The 23,898-nt window shown below is 39.4% G+C and overlaps 1 protein-coding gene across 1 annotated transcript in view; it reads left to right on the top strand.

Moving 5' to 3' along the window:
- The first annotated feature begins 449 nt into the window (after nucleotides 1–449).
- The window catches only part of LOC149318780 (prosaposin-like), a 29,213-nt gene continuing 5,764 nt past the window's right edge, over nucleotides 450–23,898 (top strand). Inside the window, exons 1-11 of the mRNA XM_089510445.1 lie at nucleotides 450–593; nucleotides 8,319–8,452; nucleotides 9,460–9,534; nucleotides 11,934–12,059; nucleotides 12,521–12,715; nucleotides 15,081–15,224; nucleotides 15,857–15,913; nucleotides 19,193–19,306; nucleotides 21,099–21,194; nucleotides 21,718–21,898; nucleotides 22,047–22,210. Of these exons, the coding sequence (XP_089366571.1) occupies nucleotides 542–593; nucleotides 8,319–8,452; nucleotides 9,460–9,534; nucleotides 11,934–12,059; nucleotides 12,521–12,715; nucleotides 15,081–15,224; nucleotides 15,857–15,913; nucleotides 19,193–19,306; nucleotides 21,099–21,194; nucleotides 21,718–21,898; nucleotides 22,047–22,210 (1,338 nt within the window). The 5' untranslated portion in view covers nucleotides 450–541. The remainder of the gene's footprint in view (nucleotides 594–8,318; nucleotides 8,453–9,459; nucleotides 9,535–11,933; nucleotides 12,060–12,520; nucleotides 12,716–15,080; nucleotides 15,225–15,856; nucleotides 15,914–19,192; nucleotides 19,307–21,098; nucleotides 21,195–21,717; nucleotides 21,899–22,046; nucleotides 22,211–23,898) is intronic.

Raw genomic sequence — 23,898 nt, 5'->3', positions numbered from 1 at the left:
TTGATGTTATTGTTTATTTTTATTTTATTTCTGTAGTGTGTGTTTTAGACCTTTGTCACAGGAATGCACTTTGTTTACTTTTCTTATTCGTTATGTATATAAAAAAATGGCTGCCAGTTCCTCCTGACTGAGGAACCCTGCCCCCCCCACTCCCCCATGACTTTGCTTTTTGTCCATTAAGACCCCGCCCCCTCCCTCCCTCGTGACCCAACCGTCTCTTGGCCCCGCCTTTAAGTGAATCAGTGTCAGCAGACCTCTCTGAGGGGGGTGGGGCTTATATTGCGGGTGGGCAAATATTATTGTTGTCCAGGGACGCATGCGCACAGCGGCAAGTCCCTCGAGGGACTTTTTTCCTTACCGCACTGAGTTTGCGCGGCAGCAAGGAAAAAAAACATAAGGGAGGGAGGGAGGAGTTGAGGGCGACCGGTTGGCTCTTCGCGCAGGCGCAGTAGCAACTTGGCCCGCGGAGTGTACTAGGGCGATATAGGCGGCGGATCAGGTGACGCGACCGCATTGCAGAAGGAGCAGCCCGAGGGGAAAGATGGTGCGGTGCTTCTCTAGTTTGGTTCTCCTCTCCGCGGTGGCGGCGGCGGGTAAGGAAGACTGGCCGCGCCCTGCTTCCCTCCCTACTTCCCAGGCTGCATCCACACTGGAGGGATAACCCGATTTGGCACCGCTTTAACTCTTTGTCTGGATGTTTGCTATGGAATTCTGGGAGTTGGAGTTTGTTGTGGAGTCCAGAGCGGAGCTCTGCTCCGCTCTGGACCCCACAACAAACTCCAACTCCCAGAATTCCATAGCTATGAGCCAAACAAAGAGTTAAAGTGGTGCCAAACCGGGTTATCCCTCCAGTGTGGATGCAGCCTACGTTTCTCTTTTTATTCTTGGTCATTTGGTCTCTTCACCCACTTATTACTACATTGTTATTATTGGGGGTGTTTACTTTGTCCATTTACTCCATTATTAATATTGGGGGGGTCTCTTCACCCACTTATTATGCCATTATGATTATTACCTATTACACAATTAGTGTGATGATGAAGGAATTAGTTTTAAAATTTAATGTTTGCATATTTTAATGTACGGTTTTTAAAATTGTATTGATTTAAACCTGCTCTTCGCCTCCTTGAGTCCCTATATTGGGAGAAAGGCAGGATATAAGAAAATAATAATAATAATAATAACAATAATCTCTTTTTCACCCACTGTTAGGGCTTCTTGTGTGTCTTCCAGCCCTTTCCGACATATGGCCACCCTGTAGTGGGGTTTTTGAGGGGTCTCTTCTTCAGCCACCTTCCAGTCCTTTCTGACCTATGGCAACCCTATCAAGGGGTTTTCTTGGCAAGATTTGTTCAGAGGAGGTTTGCCATGGCCTTCTTCCCTTGAGGCTGAGAGAGTGTGGCTTGCCCAGGGTCTCTGGTGCTAAATCTCAGGCCTTTGCGCAGCCATGGCTTTGGCGACATTTTTGTTTACTAGTTGCGGGGCGTAGCCGTGATGCTCCCCCCTCAACAGACACACATGTCTAGGCTGCCATTTGAACCCACTGCTTGCTTCCTACCCTCCAAGCACCTAGAAAACAGTGAATAGCGTTTCATGTTTTTATGGCTGTATAAATATTCTTGGAAGATCAGGGGCCAAGGCTTAGAAAATGCAAGTTACTTGCGTAGACGACATAAGATCAATGCAAAATTGACAAGAGGAGGACATTAATTTGGTTGGGGACCAGCCTGTGAGTGAAATGGTATTTAGTTGAGCAGTGATTCTCATATTTTTTTTACCATTGGGCCCCTCCCCTTTACATCTATATACAGACACACACACCTCTATGTATTATACAACTAAAAGCGTTTAATTTATTTAATGTGCTTACATTCATTTGCATGTGCATTGGATATTCCATGCACATTCATACACATTCATACACATTCATGTACCTTTGCATTTAGCAAGGAAATAACATCATTCAAATGAGAACAGTTTTATTTAAGTACGTTCAATACTTAACTGAATGTGTGTGTCACTTTTACCCGTTAAAATGTGGGAGGAGGAGGAAGGATCAAGGCCTCCAAGTCTCGCATCACCATCACTTCCAGGGGTCCCTCCCCACCGTTTGAGAACCACTATCAGGATTCCCTTCTCCTTCCTTGGTTCTCAGCATCTGGGTCTGAGTGCAAGATGGCCAGACCAAGAAAAGAAAAGAGAAGAACATGACAGTTATTCTCTTTTGTATCTAGCCATACTAACTTGGTGCTTTTCAGGGTATCTGGTGTGTGTGTATATTGGAGGGGGGGGGAATTTGTTTTCCAGCGACAGTAATTTCCTGTTTCTCCCTGCTGGCTGCAGCTGTTCTCCATGGAAACTGGGGGGCATCTTGGTGACACAGGAACCAGTCCACTTTGCTCTGCATTGCCTCATTTATGGAATTTCCCTTTATTTATCATAGCTCCAAAACACACTGCAGAAATAATCCAGTTTGAGACCGCTCGTTCAGTCTGTGGGACGAGACAAAAACGAGCCACCAGCTCCCCGTTCGCTTCATTGTAGAGATACAATGATTCTCCATATTTTGGTATCAAAATGTAGTGCAAAAAGGAAGCAAGAAGCCTTGCTTGCACTACTGAAATGCTTGCAGTAAAGGCTTCCTCAGAAACACAGCGTTCGGTTCCAGTTGCAGTACATGTTATGAAACGCAGAAGCATGGCCTGAGAAAGGGTGGAGGCAGTAGTTGATTCTTCTACAGCCTTGCGTTGCCAGTGGGTAAAAAGCTGCCCAACAAAAACCTAGATGGGAAGAAAACCTTGTGCAACAAGTAATATAATCCCTAAGAACTATCAGCAGTGCTAGGCCATAAATGTGTTTGCACAATGTATTAAGCAGTCATGGTCTATTGGTGACCCTGGGATGGGGGGAAGTCGGGGGCTTATCTCATTTCTTGTTTTGCAAAAATGAACTGCCAGGATATAGACATGTGCAAACCCCAAGTTTCTTGATTTTAGATTGTAAGCCTGGGAACTGTCTAATTAAAAATTAAACAGGAAATTGTCTAATTAAAAATAATAATTGTAAGCTGCTCTGATAGCCTTTAAGGCTGAAGGGTGGGGTATAAGTACCATTAAATAAATAATTAATTTGTGTGGGCTGTCACTAATTTATCAGACTAATAATCAAATACTAGACATTTCCACTCTTAAATTGGTCTTGCTGAATTCATAGCACATCAGTATAAGATTGCAGGCCAAAACAAATATTTCCCTAAATTGCTAATCTTAAGATCTGTGGTGTTCTTTCATCTCTCAACTATGGTCACTTTGTAAAGAATACAAAGGTTGTGTAAGTGGCTCTAGGATAAGAAGCAATGGTTTGAGTTTTAATTCCTCTGATATGGAGACATCAAGGAACCTAGTTGTTGTAGAATATTTAAAAGTATGGAAAATGTTTGTAAAATTCCTGCAGTTTAGTCTTATGATTCAGAAAAGACCCTTTTTGCCAGAGTAGAACAAAAAATGAGGATACTGTTATAGATTCTAGAAAAGTGAAACTGTCACTTCTAAGTAGTTCGGGCGTTTGCCTTGCATCTTAATGAGCAGTGTTTCAAAGCATTGTTTCTCAAAGCACTGCAGAAACGCGTGAAAAGCTATGTTCTGATTTACAAATTGTAACAATTATGTTGCAGTGAAAATCATGACATATAACTTGTTCCTTGAAGGTCTGCATTCTTATGAGATATGCAACCATAGTTCATTGTGAAACTTTACTTGGATGAATAACCTTCATGAATATTTGCAAATGATGCCTATTGCTATTTGCATTTTAAGTTGATTATGAAAGAGCAATCTAGGTTGTCTCTGTCAGTAGTTTTTCTTGTGACAGATACTAAGAATAGAGTCTTTAGACACCAAGTTAAATTGCTTTGCTTGAATATATCTTGGAAATCCTGCTTCCATCTTGCAAAAGTGAAGCATTTCTAGGTCATGAAATTGGAGTTGGTGCAGGAATTAGGAAAAGGAAGCAGGCACAATGGGAGAAGCAGCAGAACACATACTTTCCTAGCTTTGTTTGAAACCAGAGAGAGGTTACTTCACACTGTAAATAAACTATTTCCCTGGTGGGTCCCTTGGACCTTCAAGCCTTGCCCCTACAAGCAGCTATTCTAAATGTGAAGTTGTTCTGAAGTTAAATGCAGTCTCAACTTGGTTACTCTTCATAGTAGCACCTTAGTCGTGTTTTAAACACACAAAGACACAACCTACTAGATCAGGCGAATGTGGCCTGGTGTAAATGAAATACATTGTAGTGGCTTTGGATCAAGTAGATTTCTGTATAATCACATTCTGCAACATGCATGTCCGAAGAAGACTTCTGTATAAGCAGAATTTGTTCTGTAGATTTACTTCTGTTTCTGCAAAGCAAACTAGTTTAATTGTCTCACTCGTAAAAATTAGAAGAGCATGGATATGATTTCCACAACGCATAGCTGAGTCTTAAGCTTATTTGATTAGTTAGTCATCTATTAAAACAGCTGATTCTGCACAGATAATGTAAGAGTCAGAATATATCTTTTCTTGCACTTGCTTCCAGTATTGTCTGAAACCAGGACAGACATATGGTTGGGGCAGCTCATATCTATCACAGCTGGTGAGGTGGAAGGCAGAATGAGTGAGGCAAGGGGAAGGAACTATGTCACCTATCTTTTTTTTTGTCTTCAAATCAGCCAGAGGACATTACAACACCCATTAGCACTTGGGTAGAAATACAGTAAAATGAAAGAGTTGCCTGTTTTGATTTAGGAAAGCTATGGTGTCCTCACACTCAGTTCTGTATTATGTTTGGAGAAAATGTGTGTGACCTATGTTCCCCCTCCAGCCACTACAGAAGCGAAACCTGGCAGCACCAGAAGCCAAAGGCAGGAGATAATATGCACTCTGCAATGAATTGTACATAATTAAATTGCTTAAGCAAAGTGAACTGGGGCACACAACAACAATTAAGACAGACTTCACAACACCATGATCCTTAGTTGGGAGAAATGCTATCCTTACGTGAAAGGAGGCAAGTTCTTCAACAGAAAAGTGCAGAACAAATGTTTCCTGTATCCAAAAGTAGACATCTCTTTATTTCTCCTTCTATTATACTCTCCTCTGTCCCCCTCTTTTTTTACACATGCTCAGAGAGCATCTGAGATTAATTCTGCCAGGATAGTGCTGCTGGATCTCCAGGAGGCATTCTGAGCATGTGCAAATGACATATAGGATTTAGGAACTGGAAAAATATATTAAGAGGAGAGAGGAGGAAAAATAAAAGTGCTGCAGAGCATGGTAATTGATCACTTAAAGCAGATTATATAATCTTGTGTTTTGGGGATTTGGGGAATATAGAAATCCACTGCTTTTACATTTCACTTGCCCTGGAATTTGATGGACACCTGACATTTTAGTTGTACCTATATCTGATGGACTCCTGTTAATACCTTTAGAACTCTATGGAACCAAAAACATTCAATTTGAATGTTCTTGTCATAGCTCAATTGCAATCTTCTGGGATAGGGCTACCTCCTTACCTGCTTGCTTATTCAATACCTACCTGCCATTTGTCCACCTCATTGGCCTATTGTATTATATCTTCTAACGATCTGCTGCTGTCATCATTGCAATAACATTCTTCACATGCCTTTTGCATAGTGCTTTGGCAGAAGTAAAAGCACTGGAGTCAAGAGAAAGGAACATTTTTCTACTTTTAGTCACACTTTCACACAGAAATGGCTTAGCTTTGTGCATTGTAATATTAGAGCTGTATCTGAAGCCATGGGACCCTCAAGGATTCTAGAGTGAAAAATACTTTCAGCTGCCCTGGGACACCATTAACTGACAGATGAATTAAGAGAAAGGAATTAAGGACAGCTGTACTTGATTTTGGCCAAATACTTTCCAAAAATATGTAGACATGTATCACTTGGTGATTTTTGATAGGGAAATTGATTTGTCCTGCAAGGATTGCATACCTGACCACATAAACCATTTTGAGTCCTCCAGTAACCATAATAGTTTGAGCATTGGATTATGACTGGAGAGCAGAAGCTGTTATGTGAGCGAATTCCTTGGCTTATATCCTACTCTTCCTGTTTGGTTCACCCTGGAACAGGTGAAACAACAATGTTAATCAGCACAAAACAGGAATTTATCTTCCTGTTTCTAGCCCTCACAAATAAAACTCTGGCTCCATTCACTGTCATAATTCTATTTGGAGTATTATCTGGAATTAAGATCAGGGCTAGAACCAGCATGTAAAAGCTGATACAAAAATGGATGCATTGTGCTATGTTCTTAGACAAGCCTGCTTGTAACTATAAGCTTAACTTATGTTTCAGTTCAGTTCTAGTCAGTTATTATATATTGTGTATTGAAACATCTGAAAGTGGAACAGCAATCTCAATCTCAACCTCCACAAGGTGATTATTACCTTGGCTAAAAAGTAGCCAGGTTTCCCCCATGCATTTTGTACAATGGACCCTTCCGTTACCGGGGGATCTGTTCCGGACCCCCCTGCGTAAGGGAAAAAATGTGTATGCTTGCGCCCCATTGAAAATAATGGGGTGTGTGCACCGTGAGCCTGCACGCCATTGGTTTTTCCCTCCGTGTCACATATGGCATGGGCGCACTGTATTTACAGACTCAGGTAGACTGTGTAATAATTTGTCTTATAGAATTAGAACAAACTTTATGTGTTATTTACTATGGCCTGAAACACATGGGCCAAATAAAGTGCCTTCCGGGTGCTTTGGAGGTGTGGTGTTCAAACGACACATGCTTTTAAGCTGCCTCAAAGTTGTTCTGAGGCTGCCTAAGGCAGCCCAAAGCTGGCGCCAAAAGGAGTGGCAAGAAACTTCTGCTGGTGCTCCATTCAGGACTATGGCATATATTTTTGAGCTCAAGCATTTCTATGAAATTTGGAACTTGCATTCGTTTTACAAGATGATCAGCACCCTTCTCAGTGGTCATTTTAGCCATAGTCTAGGAAAGAATTATAAGAATAGCACACACACACTGATCTCGGTTCTCCTCAGTTACATGGTTATCATTAAGTAGATGGTTAACACACTGGCTTCATTTGTCTGTTTTGGAGGGTGTGGGATCAAGAACATAAAGAGGTTTTACTGAATCTGATAGAACAGTATATAGTCATATAATGATGTAATATAAAATTTCATTTTGTGAAGTTATTCACTTACATTTGCCTCTTGTTAACAGCTTCAGATCTGTGAATTTGATCATCCTCAGATTGTCACACCCCATATTATTACATAGCAGTGACATGAATGCAGACTTTCTGAAGCGAGCATGTTTGGATTGTCACTATTTAATAATAAAGGGTGTTGATCAATCATGTTTTTTGACATCTGGTTGGTGTCCTACAACAGAACCCCCACCAATCTGAAGGACCAACTGTATTTTTGTAGCCCTGAAGCAGTTAGAAAGAGCTTAGAGTTTCACTTAGCTAGGGGCTGATAACTTTGTCAGATGCATTTTTCAAACGACCTTGTGACATTCAAGGATGGGTATATGACATACTTGAGGGTCATAAACATCTTGTGATTATCTGCACTTTGAATGTTCATTATTCACCAAAATTTTCCACGTTGTAATGGCAGTGCCTTAGTTTGCGCTTGACAGTCTACCAGCCTGGGCTATGTATTTGAAATTAATCTCTGTTTTCCACAGTTGAAAATATTCCTCCTTTAAGTTTTAGTATGCTAGCTAAGTAAACAAGAAAATGAAAGTGCAGTTTGAATCTTGGATGTACGAGACTGAAAGCAGCATGAATTGGCTACAGTAATATTCATTATACACCACTACTGTAAAGTTTCATAAGAGTCTGTAGAACTGCTTGAGTTGGCATGGGAAGTATAAATGTTGCTTCCTCTAACATATCTAATTAGCAGCACCTTTCCTCTGCAGTATTCTGCTTGTTCCATTATATATTTGAGTTTGGTTTCCTCTATGGTAACATGAAACAGATGATCTAATATTTCCTAATTGGTTGATGGCAAGCACTCTGTAGTAAAGTGTTTATAGTAACTCCAGCTTTTCTTATTCTAATGCATCTGAGCTGAGAAGATGGCAGACAAGAAAAACATTTTAGGCAGTTGCAGATGTTCGTGGTTCAAAGTACTTTGACAATTAGATGAACATTTTATTCTAAATCCTGCTGAATGAAGGGATTATTTCCATTTCCCAGATTTTGACAAACTTTATATATATGTTAGGCCTTTTGAAATGCTGAAATTTTAAAGTAACTTTTCAAATTAACTTTTACCCTGGCAGCCTTGTCAAGTCCCCTCCTACTGCAGAATGATTGCACAAAAGGTCCTGAGGTCTGGTGTCGGAACTTGCAGGCTGCATCTCATTGCAAGGCAATTAAACATTGTCGGCAGACTGTCTGGAACAAGCCCACAGTGGTAAGTTGAACTGACTGTAAAATGGATGTGAACAGTGAACAGTTTTTGTGGTAGATATACATACTTTATAGCTCATAGTTCTGAACTATGTTTAGGAACAGGAAATATTTTTAGGAAATATTTAGGAACAGTTTTTTTGTTCTTAAAATATTTAAGTACTTCGTTTTGAAAGACTTTTAAATCACCTATCTTAAAAGTTTATATAAAGCTATAAAATTAGATTGCTGAAGTATGATTTTCAGAAGAGTTATCTTGTCTTAAGTGCTAATTGTTGGAAGATTTTTGCATTCTCTTTCCCCCTCCTTAGATAGATAGGGACTTCCTGCATGCAAACTCATCTTTCTCTCTCTCATTCACACTAACCATGTGATTTAGGTCCCCCTTTAAATATTAAATTTAGCTTTTTACCGTAACTATTCACTAGCTAGGTTAGAATATAGCTTTTATATAGATTAAACCCATTAGTAAACTTTTGTTTTTAAGTTTTAAAGTCAGTCTCAGTTCTTAGGGAAGCACAATTAGAAAAAGGCACATTTCTACTACTCTGTTAATTTAAAGCTATACACTGATAAGTTTGGCTTTGACATTTTTGATATTTAAATATTTTTGTTTACTTGACAAGGGCTGAAGCCTTAGGAAACTTAAATTATCCCACACCAATTATTTTGTCCTCCCTTTGTGAAATAACTGACTATTGGAAAGTTTCTAGTTAAAGCTAAGAATGACATTTGGAACTAGTTTTAAGATTTGTCCTTGTATCACCAAGAACAACCTCTCTTACAGGTTCCCTTGCCAGCTGGCTGGCTGTATTCTTCACACCTCTGAGTCTTCATTGTACATCCTCTAAACTTCCGGCAATGCTGTTTTCCCACTTCTATACCTTATAAGAGGACATCTAGTTTATTGCACTTACCTATGATGTTTTGGGGAAGAATAGCACAACTATTTTTTTAGGAAGTAATATTTTGTACTTTTTAAAATTGATCAAGCATTTCTTTTCTTCTCAGAAAAGCATTCCTTGTGACTTGTGTAAAGAAATCGTAACTGTAGCTGGAAAGGTCTTGAAGGACAATGCCACAGAGGTAAGGCGGTGCTTTTCTTGGAGGTGTCCATTGTGTCAAGTCTGACAGACAAAATGCAGGAAAATAAATGCAACAATTTTTACTCCATGCTGACATATTCCCTGTTCAGCAAATTTTATTATAAATGTTTAAAGCATGGGTTTCTGAAGTATAAGTACCTGTGTTGAGATCTGTAAATAGTTTGTGTAAATTAACATAGATAAAATGATAATAAAATTCTCTTAAACTAAAATTTGCACTGTATTACAGATGGGTAAGTATCGGTAGTACAAAAATACTTCTTTATTGGTGGGCAAAATTAGAACGGCTTACTTTGGTAATTATTACACAAAGGAGAGGGGTTAGAGTAAAAACCTTGACCCAGGTTTTCCAGCCTTGAAACAGAGCTTTAGTCAAAAAGGATTTCTAGCAGTTCCTTGGCAAGAAAGGTTTATCTAATCTGATGTTTGTTTCATACATAGATGTAGTAGTCTCTCTTCCTTATCCATTTAATTATTTTAATATAGTACTGTACATCAGTGGTGTCCCTGCCTGAGTGTCACCTGGTATGGGAGTGCTTCTGGGGGCAGGGGCCAAAAGGGCATTCCACTCACCTCGCTGCTAAGCCGCTCTACACATGAGTAGAACAGAACAGGGACAGTGAGGGGGGGGGGGAAGCTAAGCCCTATCTGTTGCCACCGTGCACCACAGCAGTGAGGGATGCAGGAAGAAGTCCTGACCAGGAGTCATCCCTCTTCTGGGGTCTCATCTGATGCAGGCTGCACCCTTTAGTAACGCTACTGCTTGTAAGGGTTTCTGGTGGTGGCCAATTCCTCTGCCTCCCCTCCCACTACCTCACATCCCTGGCCATCCACTGAGGAGTGCAGAAGCTGAGGGATGGCCAGGCAAGTGAGGCAGCAGGAAAAGATGGAAGAGGTACACTAGCCCCTCCTCTTCCTCTTCCTGGTTTTCTTCTTGGGAGAATGCCAGTCAGTGAAGAAAGCTTGAAGTGCAACCATTCAGTCCTCCTCTGTTCGACCTCCTCAGGGAGAAAGCTGGGCAGTGAATAAATCTTAAGAGGTGAGTGTTTAATCTTCTCCCTCCTCTATTGCTTGGTATCCTCCTTTGGAAGAAAGCCAGGCAGCAAAGAAGCATTCCTCCTCCTCCATTGCCCAGCGTCCAACCCGGGGAGAAATCCGGGCAGTGGAGAAGGCTTGAGGGACAAGTGTTTGCCTCTGCTCCTCCTCCACTGCCCAGCATCATCCTCAGGGAGAAAGCCAGGTAGTGGAGAAGGAGTCTGTGCTGCATGCTGCACTGACATGCATGCATATCCCCAGAGCGGGAGGAAGATTTGACTGGATGTTACCCATCCTCTGAGGTGCAAGCCATAATTCTGCACCTCTCAGTAATGCCACTGTTGTATGTTAAGACACAGCAAATCTCATAGTTTACTGGGGCTGTACCAAATTTTATTTACAAATTTTCTTTTTGTTTTTCTGTTACGAAGTTTTCTAGCATTTCTTGCTTTTCCCCCAGTGTAGTTCAGAGCAGTTTAGAGCAGAAGCAAAAAAAAGACATTTATAGGGCACATGTAACATGATGGTGGCCTTTCTTGTTAATAAGGAAAGTTTAAAAGTTCTCTATTGCTGAAATGTGAAGGTGATCCATTAAACAATTGCTGAATCATTTCTATGGGCCAGTTGCTTTGTCTCTTTAGTAAGTAATATTCCCAAATATCTTAAACAGGAATAACAAAGACTAAAACGTGATAATGATTCCAATTTGTATTTGGCCAGAACATGTTAAAATGAAACCTGGTGGTGCAGTGGTTAAATGCCTGTTCTGCAGCCACTCATTCACAAACCATGGGGCTTGATTATAAGTGAAATTCTGTTTTTGTGAGGGGTTCCAGAACGGGTCCCCTGCGAAAAAGAAGGGGTGACTGTACTCCCCAGAGCCTTTGTTTCTTCATCTTTATCAAGGACAAAAACTGCTCCATTTCACTGGTAAATACCAATGTTCGTTTTTCCTCCTTGGTAGAGTGTTGGTATGTTACGAATCCAAAACAGAGCTGTCATTCCTTTGGAATTGCCTATGTTTTTTTAGTTGCCAGTGGCCGCCATGTATCTCACTGTCATGAAATAGTGTATTGTACTAGGTCTTAGATCTTCAAAAAAAGTGTTATAAAAATATCCTGGATATCCATCAGTTCCTAGAGTTTTGACTGGTTTTAATATTTTGGTAACTAATTTGGATTCCTATTGTGACACAGGTTTAAATACTCAATTTCTTCATTGGTAATTACTATCTGTAGGGAATCCAAGAATTTATCAGTAACATTGTGCTTAGTGATATTGGGTTATATTATGTTAACATAAACTTCCGAGGCTGCACTATAATCTCCCTGTCTTCTTTCTTAGGAAGAAATACACGCCTACATGACTAAGGTCTGTGAGTTTCTTCCTGATCCAGGCCTTGTTTCTCAGTGCAAGGATATGGTGGAAGCGTATTTGCCAAACATTTTGGACATGATCAAAGAGGAGCTTGTAAGTAGGCTATTCATAATAAATTGAAGGAATACTGTATCAAGGAAAAATTCATTTTGTAACCAGAATAAATTGGGAAAAGCTAAACTGTCTTGCATATTTTTACTTTTTTAATCTAACTTTCAGAGCTCTTAGAGCTGCTCCCCCTAACTACACTGGACCTCTGTTTTTGCGGGGATCCATTTGCACCATTGCAAATAGCGGAGGTTGCCCCTCTGCATATATTCAAGGGCGTGGATCTGAGATCTGCACATTAGGAGGGGTGACTGTATATTGTATAGCCAGGTTTAAGAAGATCAAGGTGGTTGGATTTGGAAATAGTAGTTATGAGGAAGACAAGGTTGTGCAGGTATCTAGGTCAAATTTTTGAGTTTTGGATAATCTGACAAATTTTCTTTAGCCGATGCTTCCTCTGCTCTTGAGAAATATGTATGAGCACTCTATTGTCTCTTAATCTTTAGGATGATCCTCAGGTTGTATGCAGTGCACTGACATTGTGTCAGTCCCTTCAGAAGCATCTGGCAGAAATAAAACTGCAGAAGCAGCTTCAATCTAACAAGATTCCTGAACTGGACTTCTCTGAACTTGCATCTCCTTTCATGGCTAATGTGCCACTTCTCCTTTTCCCCCAAGACAAACCTAAGCAAAAATCTCAGGTGAGAATGTAGCATCTTAACTGCGTTCGGGTTGTACAAGAAAGGGTTAGTTTGCATAGCAAACCTTTTAACAGAATGTTGTGTTAAGGAGTTAAAGTATAATTATATATAAAATAGGATTCTTTGGTCACATCATTGCTGACAACACCTATAAGGTATAGTGTTCCACTGCATTTGAAGACTGCTCAAAACTTATTAGCTCATCATTGTATTCAGAAATATAGTTGCTCCTATTTATCCATGGATTTAACTATCCGCAGCTTGAAAATATTCAGAAAATATAAATTCCAGAAAACCGACCTTGAGTTGCCATTTTATAAAAAGAACATCATTTTACTACACCTTTGCATTTAATGAACATCCACAGATTTTGGTATCTATGGGGTATCCTGGAACCAAATCCCAATGGATACCAAGGGACAACTGTAATACAATACATGCTGTCTGTGTGCAAACACTGGTATTTATTAGTTATCACCAACATATGCTGGAAATGCTCTAGCTGAAAATTCTGCATTGAACAGGGAGTTGTACCTGATGGCCTATGGGGTCCCTTCCATCTCTAATTCTGTATTAATTAAAAAAAAGCCTTAGTTGGTGTGTTTAACCTGGATAGTGTAAAATTAAAAACCCTAAATGAGTCTTAATTGTATAAATTGTTCTTATTAAAAAGCAGGTGAAAATCCTAGAGAGCCTAGAATAACTAAATATGTTTCAGATACCTCTAAAAAAATAAGAAAGTTGATTGAGTGGATTAAGACCAAGGATGGGCACCTCCTTCCCCTAACTGCTTTGGACACAGTAAAAAATGAATGGGCATCACTTTGGTTCCCAGGAATTTTTTGTTAATTTTTTTGTTTGGCTTTAAAATGGGAGAGTCTCTTGGTAGGCTTTGTAGCTGCAAAAGAGTGTCTCAGGAGCTTCATATGGCCCATGGGGCATGCTTTTTTCACCCCTTACTAGTCTGATGCTGAAGGGTTGTCAGAGTGCATCAGAAGTATTTAGTTATTTAAAAGAAAAGAGATGCCCTTATCTATCAAGAGAAAACCTTTAACCAAAGTTAGCTATCTCTTCATATGTTTTAGACCTGCCTTGAATCCTGTTGTGGGAGAAAGGCGGAATATAAATCTTTAAAATAAAAATAAATAAATTAGACTCCAGTTCCCATTATCTTTGATGGCTAGGGATTATGTGTTTTGTAATCAGAACATTTCGGAGGTACTTTTGGCCTATCTCTTCCTTGGAAGTCCAGGAAAAAGCATTCAGTTAAACTTGAGGCAATAGGATGACTACTAATTCAGGAGCTCTTTCCCAAAACACAGAGTATGTTTACTGAAGAATACAAAGGTGTGTTAGTGTTTTATGTCTTGGAACATGAGCATGTGCATCACCTATGTATAGTTCGAGAACCATCTGCAGTCAAGGATATTAAGTGAAAAAACATGCTGGAGTTAATATCTTCTGGTGTTGCTCATGCAGAACTCCAGCATTCTCCTTTTCTTTCCCTTTAGTTATGATTCACATAGGTTAGGGAAAATTCTTGGTACTTTATGGATGTAAATTGATGCAGAAACTCTGCAGCTTTTGTTTTTGGGGTGGGAAAGCAATACGTAGATAGCAGTGCAACTGAACTAAAAAGAGGAAGAGTGGAGAGAGTTAAGGCAGGTTCAGTGCTAAAATCATAATGAAAAGTGAAGACTGGTTTGGAGTGTATGGGAATAAAATTAAATCTGTTACACAGTATTTTGTGAGGTTAATTGAGACTAAATTTACCTTTTGCTTATATCAGACATCAATTACGTATGGTATGGTTTTTGAAGCCCTGTATTTCATTGCAATTTGTTGTTCAAATGTTGTCTTGTTCTGGTATTCTTACGCACAGCATTAAACTGCACGAGCAGAATTTATCATTGTACTTCTGAATAACAGTGGTGCCTAAATATCCTAAAAAATGCCAGATCCCATCTTGGAAGCTAAGCAAGGTTGGCCCTCGTTAGTATTTGGATGAGAGAGTGCCAACCAATACCAGGTGCTGTTGGCTATATTTCTGAGGAAGGAACTGGCCAAACCACCACTGACTATTCCTTGTCTTAGAAACAGAGGGCACTACTGTAAGAGGAAAAAGTGATGTTATTCTGAATATCACTTCACTTGCACCATGGTGTCAATAAGTCATTTGCTTTGAAAAGATTTCGTTAAACTTCTTGTCAAAATTAAGTTGCTGCAGGGCTGTGTTCTGTGAAATATCAGAAATTTTCATCATAATAATTGTACTAAATAAAGGCAGTTAAGAATACAGTATAGAAAAAAGTGTTTGTTATTAGACAGAGTTACAAAGATATTGCTTGCTTTTTCTTTCTTGCAGGGAAGTGGGGATGTATGTAAAGACTGTGTTCAGCTAATAACTGACATTCAGGAAGCAGTGAAAACTAATGCAACATTTGTAAGTTCTCTAATTGACCATGCCATGGAGGAGTGTGAACTCCTGGGCCCAGCCTTTGTTGATACGGTAATTGAACAGATTTATTGTTATCTTTATTGGTGAAAGTGTATGGTACAGTAAGGTAGAAAAAGGCTTGTTGGTGCTTAACTGCCAGTTTCTCAGTATTTTGTAACAAGTTGCCACTTTGCCACTTTCTAAAATGCCAATGAGGCCCAAAGAATCTCAGTTTCCTCAGTGACTTTAAAGTGACATTATAAGTTTTGTTATATTTATAATACATTTGGGAAGTGTGACAGCTTGAATGGTCAGTGTCAGACAAGGATAAGATCCTCACTGAATAATGAATATGGATGACCCTGGACAGTAATTGTCTCTCACTACAGTCATCCTCAAAACAGCTTTGTCAAGTGGAACTATGCATGAACCTTGAACGTTTTGGATGAAAGACTGTATATATGGATGTTTGGCCATCATTGTATTTTATTTTTGTATTGGCCGTGTGCTGTAAATAAATTTGCTGTTGTTATATATAACTGTAATAAGGTTTATGAATTCAAAATGCAAAGTATAAAAGAGGGCGCTTGACTACTTCTGAGAATAGTGAAAAATACAGAGGCTTAAATGATGAGATATATATTGCTGGAGTGTGATATACTTAGTATTTAGTACATTTGATTTTTTCCCCCTTCTTCTAATAGTGCAAGTCCTACATCTCCCAGTATTCAGATTTGGCTATTCAGATGATGATGCATATGGTAAGATGGATATTAATTGTCATTCAGTATTCCTGTTCTAAAGAGATCCCTCTGATTTAAGATCTGTGCCTCCAGATTATCATTTAAGAAGTTACTTAAACTAAAATAATTGAAAATTGACAATATTTCTAAATACGTTTAATTGAAGACTAACTTAAGTTCTTTGTGCCAGGAGACCTGGCTTTTTAAAGTTAATTTTCTTAAGGGCATACCAACCACCTGTAAACACTTCTATTTGGGCCATGGTTCAGATGATAGGTGTTGGAGTTCCATCTGGTGGCAAGAACAAATTGTACTCATGATACCAGCTGTACTATAGAGTCTTCTGTTCTCCTCTACACTACAATTTTTCTTTCTTACTTTCAGTGGTTTATATCTATTAGGAATGAAAAAATAAACCCCCAGTTTAAACTTAATATAAGATAAATGATTATCTCTGTTTGGCCTCATGCAAGACTTAATGCTCATGAGATCTCTTGTGCACCATACAGCTGCTTGATTGTTTTCCTGTTGTTAACTATCTTGTCTTCCTTTCTCTCCATTCTGTCAACAGCAGGAACAGGTATGTGAGAAGCTTGCTTGTGGTGGTGCCTTGCTTCCCCCTCCTCACCTTGAAAGACTGTAGTTTAATCTCTTTCTAACTTAGCTGGTAGATGTTACATGACCCAGTTCAGCTTTGACAGTTTCAAGGGACATTAGTGGTTTTGGAAAGGATTATTTCCAAATGCCATTTGAAATTTTATATTAATTGATATGCATCAAAATAACCTTCCCATTTTGATAATTCTGTGAAACTCAGATAATTAAAATGAACTCACAGAGGACCCTGTGAAACCTGTACATTCTGCCTTATAGGGTAACAGTGAGGAGGGTTTTTGGCATGCCCATAACATGACTTGGGAACAGCTGCTGATTTTCCAAATAGACATTCTTGAAGACCTTGCGCCTGTCATGGTTTAGTTGGCAATAAATGTTGCATGTGTTCAGTGTTAGCTCTCTTATTACCTGTGGCTGTAGTGTTTCCAATTAATGAAGAAAAGATGAAGTAGGATGGAATGGAGAGAGGAAATCTTTTGCTGTTCTAACAAGCGACTGTGCTAAACCTCTTTCTTGTATATCTGCTATTGCATGAGGATGTCATGGGACACTGCTTTAACATGCTGAAGTGATATGCCTTACATGAAATGGAGTAGCTTGGCACACAAAATGCATGTTGTATTCTGATTTTACGTTGTAATGGAAGAAAATAATGTGTCTGTCTAGAGAGAGGAGGAAGGAATGGCTGTGCTCTTCTTCCTCTAAGGATCTTTGGAAATGCCAATACTTTTCTGCTATTCTTTAGTAAGAAAATTTAGGCGGAGGAGTTGATTATTTATAGCATTTGTCACAAACATTGCAATAGTCTTTTGTAAGCAAATGCTTGTTATATATTTGCTATTTAATAGGTCATTTTGTAAGCCATGGCTGACCATGATGGTTAGAAGCTGCTGTGATCCTTGGGTTTGCATGCTTCTCCTTGACATATTTTCTTCTTGGTGGAGTGCAAAGAAACTTTCACTGCAGTTTTTAATTAATCACCACTCCTCGTTTTGTTTGAATCTGACAAAAAGGTAGTTAATCTTAACAGTGGTTTGTTCAGCAAGCCAGTTCCGAGCTGTAAATTATGAAGGTAGTTTGTTTCCCCAAACCTTCATCCTTAATTGAATTTACTATTGGATCATAATGCAAAAATCCACATAGTAAAAAACTAAACAAAAAGCGTTCAGTCATTTAAGGTTGCTTAGAGGGAGGAAGTATACAAGCCCAAAGTTTACTGCGGCTCACTCCTATAATGCCATTTTTAATGACATGTCAGCCAGTTCACTATCTTTTGAGTGTAATGTTCATCTTGCTCTAAGCAAGAAGAAAATTGAATGTGTGTATTTAATATTGGTAAAACCTTGGAAAGTGTGTACAGGTGTTCAGAATCTCCATTTCAGTTTCTAGTATTAGTACTGGATATGGCATGTTCCAAGTTCTCTGGATCCCTTCTGTTTCAAATGGCAAAGTATTTGTATACTTTTCCTACTTGTGCGTGGCTTATTGCTATATAAAGTGTGTGGGATGTGTTTAAATGGTTGATGCAACTGGTAAGCATAGCTGCAAAGGAGTAGTGAGTTGTTAGGACAAGCAGTGAAGTACTTTATAAAAGTTTAGAAGATTTAAAGTGAATTGGATAAGCAAGGACATAAGCATATTTTTAAAATGTCTAGCAGTTCAGGAAGTTGGAAGATGCCAAAAAAAAAAAAAAAAACCAACAAAAAAACAATGGTACCTGTTTAGAATATGTATCAAATTTTCCTTTTAAATTCAGGAAATATCTACAAATTGTTAAATTACAATTGCAAATATCTGTTTGGTTTGGATAGAATTTTTATTTTATTTTTATTCTACAGTTATAATGGGGCTGGAGATTCTTGAAATTTTTAACGTGAACTACTAACTGAGAATATAGTCTGAAGAGTTTGGGGGGGGGGGGAGGTTGTAGCCATTCAAGTTGACTGTGAATTTATGGTGACCCTGACTTATAGCAACCCCATCATAGAGTTTTCTTGACTAAGAGGTTTGGCATCAGGGGAAGCTTGCTATTGCCTCCCTCTGCCAAAAACCTTTACATGCCAACTGTAATAGGGCATGGAATGGTATCCAGGAAAAACAAACTCTACTTATTTTGTAGCTATGTGTTATGCTGGAATACTAAATGCAGTTGTCCCTCCAAGTCCATGGACTTGGGATCTGTGGACTTGAAAATCTGCGGAGGGACGACTGCTTTAATGCCAATGAGTGTGCGTCCCACATGCACATGCCCCATTCAAGCCTATGGGGCTTGAATATGCATGACTTTTGGAACTTGCGGGGGTGGGGGTGGTCCTGAATGGATCTCCGCGAACTCCCAAGAGCCAACTGTATTTATTGTAAAAGCAGTCCGAACTGTTCTATCTGCACTCCCATACATTCTGGTTCCAAAATATGCAACTTTGTGGGGGAAATCCCCAAGCTGCTGAAACCTATTCTTGAGTTTTAAGTGTCTAGTTTTACTATACAGTAGAATTAGCAATAGAGTTGTCAGAAGTAATTGATTTACTAGTCAACTCAAGCTGAAAACATAAGTAGCATTGTCTGATTGTGGCATTTTGGTTCCTTTCATATTTATGTATCTTAGTGGGGTATTTGAAGATAGAGATGTTCTTCCTGCAGTCTTCAGGAACTAATTTGTGTAACTGCTCTGTATGTCCTCAGCAACCACAGGTTATTTGCCAGATGGTTGGATTCTGTTCTTCTGTGAAATCCGTGCCTCTCCAAACTCTGCTGCCTGCAAAAACTATCACACCAGTAAAGGTAGAACCAGTTGAGGTAAGGCTTGATGTTCAGCAGTTTGTACACTTCAGGTGATGGGCATTTAAATTACAACTTTTTGTGATTACATTATGATAGGAGATGTTTGTGTGATGCTTTGTCATGAGTCTGAGTAAAATTTGGGATACATGTTAACAGATTAATGTACTTTCTTAGATTCTGTTCAGCACATTGCTACTAGAATGGTTTGATAAGTTCTTGCCAAAATAACTAATACTCAAGGAACCAATTGAAGGGAACTTGTGACTGAAGCATACCTGGATGAAACTATGGCTTGTTACAGACTGCCAAAATAAAGCTGCTTCGGGTCTCTTTGGAGGTGTGCTATTTAAATGATGCATGCATCCTAAGAATCCAGAAGCTGCACCAAAAGCTGCACTCCAGTGCTTAGGAATGGAGTGTGGCTTTGACGCGAACTCCAGACTCTTAGGACCCATGCATCATTTAAATAGCATACCTCCAAAGAGACCCGAAGCAGCTTTATTTTGGCAGTCTGTAACAGGCCTTTCTCTCTTTGTAGTTCTTTCCATATCACAACTATCCATAATGCAGTAGGGAGAAAATGCAAGTTTTACCAAAAACTCATGTCCACTGTTGATATTTGTGAGTTATGGAGTGTGACTACCTGATTGAGAAGTAGGAATTTTAAGCCATGGTTCTACCTTCTTAAAAGGAAAAGAAGCTAGATGGTAGATTACATGGTTTACATGCTGTGGGTATTGGATTCTGTTGCAGATGTCTCTAATTTAAAGATTTAGGCAGTGATTGGTGGGGAGGTCTTATTTCAAACATCAGTGCTTCTATCATTCTAAATAAAATCTTGTCTTAATGGGCATATAATCTGGCAATCTTCTATGTAATTGGAGAATAGTGACTTTGGAAGTATCAAGGAGAACTGTTAAATTTAGGTTGATGTTAAATGTGTGGAGCTATTTTAATCCTTGATTCATTCCAAGGAATTGGTACTTTCTTGCTTTTCCCCTCTCAGCAGTTGCTGCCGGATAGTAAAAATATACACTGCTGTTTACTGTTCCTCTGTTCTCCCCTGCACATTTTAGATTGTTTGGATTCATGCTACAAACTGCAGCTAAACAAATCTTTGCACATAAGTTAATAAATCAACAGTTCATCTCCCAGTACATAAAATTTTGTATTACAAGACTGAAACACACAACATTGAATTTCTGTTAAGTCACATATGTTCAAATGTGAGGATGTAGAATAAGACAACTTAGGCCCAAAACACACTGCACAAATAATCTAGTTTGATACCGCTTTAACTGTTCTGGCTCAATGCTAGGGAATGCTGGGAATTGTAGTTTTGTGAGATATTTAGCCTTCTCTGTCAGAGAGCTCTGGTGCCACTACAAACTGCAGTTCCCAAGATTCCCTAGCACTCGGTCAGGGCAATTAAAGTAGTCTCAAACTGGATTATTTCTGCAAAGTATTTCCTAAATCTTTATAGCCAGTTGTATTCTGCTTACAACATTTGGCCTCAAACGTTAGATACAGTCTGTGGTGTTTAAATGGGCCATAGGTTGTGTTCACATTGATTGTGTGAACTTCAGGTTTAACTCAAATCTGAAATATTAAAACTGAAATATTAAAAGTTTAAAAATGCTGTTTTAAATTTATATATGCTGTCAACTCTATTCAACAGTGGAAAAGTAAAAAAACCTACTCAAGTGGAGTGTAATTTAAGTAATAATGCATTTTGTGTTTAAATGATGATCACTTGTTAAATGTTTGACTGTACTGCTAACTCCTTTTTTTAACATTTTTTAAATAGACTGGCCTCAGTCAAAGAGAATCTTTCTCTCTGTGTGATGCATGTACAATTATGGTGGAAGAGGTGGCCAGCCTTCTGGAAAGCAATAAGTCAGAGGTCTGTATTCTTTGTTCACTTAAATTACTAGTAAATGAGAATGCTAAAATAAAGTTACCTAAATTGTTTAAATACAGTTTCCTCTGTCATCTGAAGTTGTTGCTAATTGAAGAGATATTAGTTTAGGCATAATCATAAATTCCCCAAAGTTTACTGGCTTAAGTGGTTATTACACTGACATGAGGTCTGAGGTCTCCTAACTGCTCATATCCAAGGTGGGCACATACTAAAGGTTAGGAGGCCATTTCCATGACTCAAAGTTATGTTCCTCTTACTTAGCAGAAGCTTTTCTTTCTGATTTGGGAGTGGGGCAAAACAGTGTGTCAGTGCAGAACCTACCCCAAAGACTTTGAGGACTGAAATGGGTTGGTAGAAGAGGAGCAGTAGTTGAAAATGCTATAAAAGGTTTTCACAATTCTTTATGTGTTAGTATTTGTATTATAGATTTCCTGGGGGATTTGTGATAGGAAGCCATTGAAATATAGTGGTAATAACTGTACATTTTGTTCACTCTCCACATTAGGAAGAGATGGTTTATGGAATGGAGAAAGTCTGTTCTGTACTACCTGCACATCTCCAGGAGGAGTGCCGGGACTTTGTGGAAATCTATGGCAAATCTCTTATTGACATGCTTTTGGAAGCAACTGATCCTAAAACTGTGTGTGTGTTACTGAAATGCTGTGCAAACAAGGCTTTGCCTGCTGGTAAGAACTTGAATTAAACCAGTGCTATGTAATATGTGCTCCTGCATGCTAATTTACTCATTATTAATTTTTTTAGTTTTATGTTTTTAATTCCTTGGTGGTTGTAAAAAGGCATTCTGAACATAAATTTTACTTTGTGTATTCTCAGAAAAACTTGTTCCAGTGAAGTCACAGGTTGGGAATCTCTGTGATGTGTGCAAGATGGTTGTTGCTTATGCAGATAAAGAATTGGCTAAGAATGCTACTGCTGCTGAGATTGAAGATTTTCTGGAAAGAGTCTGCCACTACTTGCCCCAGTCTATTAGTGACCAGGTACAACAGTTGATACAAATGACAAAAACTGAAATACAGAAAACAGCACATGCTAAAGCTGAAGTGGCATACTGTATCTGATAGGTGGGCTCTGTCTTTAGCTCTACTTGAATCTTTTTCTTCATGCTGTAAAAACCTGTCTGTCTGTTCGTGAGAAGATTTTGAAGTGGGAGTGGTATCAAATTTACAAAATCCCTCTGGTCTATGGGATTGTTTTTCATCTACCTATACATTTCTTCGCTGTGTGAGAAGTGGGAGGACCTGTGCACAGGGAGAAGTGCATAGCATAGCAGCTAAACAGTGTAACCAATTTAGTTCAACAGGTTACCAGCCTGCATACTGTGCTTGCAAAACAATGTCCAGGAAGGGAATAGCAAACATTTTTCCCCAAATTATTCAATACCCATTAAGGGATAGAGTAGGTGATAATATCCAAGCACATGCTTTTTTGGTGGGAGCAACACAGACTTGTAACACTTGCCTCATTCTCACATGATTTCAGTCCCTCATACAATGCATGCAGTCCCATGAGCAGTCAAATGATTTTTTTTTAAAAAAAATTAAATTTCTGTTATTCCACCTTTCTGAAAAACATATTCTACTTTTCTGAAAAACACTTGTCTTTACTACTTTTTATTAATAACACCCAAACAATAGACTCCTGGATGTTCGCTATTTCTTTTGTCACTTGCTGATCATTGATAAAGGGATTATTATCATAATCCATGCTACAGATGATACAGTGTCAGTGGATGTAACCTTGGCTCCTATCAGTCCAGTGTTAATGGATACTTTTCAACTTGTGCAGCCTGATGATGTGGACAGGATCCTTGGAGAGGTAAAAGCCACCGCATGTATCTTGGACCCTTGTCCTTCTTGGCTTTTTAAACAGGCCAGAGGGGGACTGGCTGAATGGGTAAAGGAGGTAATCAATGCCTCCTTTCAACAAGGCAGAATTCCATCCTGCCTATATGAGGCAGTTGTGAGGTCTCTGTTAAAAAAGTCATCCTTGGATCCCACAATAATGAAAAACTATAGGCCAGTGTCTAACCTACCATTTCTGGGCAAGGTTTTGGAATGTGTGGTGGCTTCCCAACTCCAGGGATTTCTGGATGAAACAGATTATCTAGATCCATTTCAGTCTGGTTTCAGACCTGGCTATGGAACAGAGACAGCCTTGATCGCCTTGGTGGATGACCTATGCAGGGAACTGGACAGGGGGAGTGAGTCCCTGTTGGTTCTTCTGGACCTCTCAGCGGCTTTTGATACCATTGATCATGGTATCCTTCTAGACCGCCTCTCTGGAATGGGGCTTGGGCGTACTGTTCTACAGTGGCTCCGTTCCTTCCTGGAGGAGCGAACTCAGAAGGTGGTACTGGGGGATTCCTGTTTGACCCCCTGGCCATTGACCTGTGGGGCCCCTCAAGGTTTTGTGTTGTCTCCTGTGCTGTTTAACATATACATGAAACCGCTGGGAGAGGTTGCCCGGAGTTTTGGGGTGCAGTGTCATCAATATGCAGATGACACTCAAGTCTACTCTCCTTCCCACTTCAATCCAAGGAGGCTGTCCTGGTCCTAAACCAGTGCCAGTCTTCAGTAATGGACTGGATGAGGGCAAACAAGTTGAAACTTAATCCTGGTCAGTCGGAAGGCAGATGTGGGAACAGGGATCCAGCCTGTGTTAGATG

This window comes from Sceloporus occidentalis, unplaced genomic scaffold (genome assembly GCF_023333645.1).
Source record: "Sceloporus occidentalis isolate IW3139 unplaced genomic scaffold, rSceOcc1.0.p SCAF_2, whole genome shotgun sequence".
NCBI classification, from domain to species: domain Eukaryota; kingdom Metazoa; phylum Chordata; class Lepidosauria; order Squamata; family Phrynosomatidae; genus Sceloporus; species Sceloporus occidentalis.
This window is presented reverse-complemented; position numbering and strand designations above follow the sequence as displayed.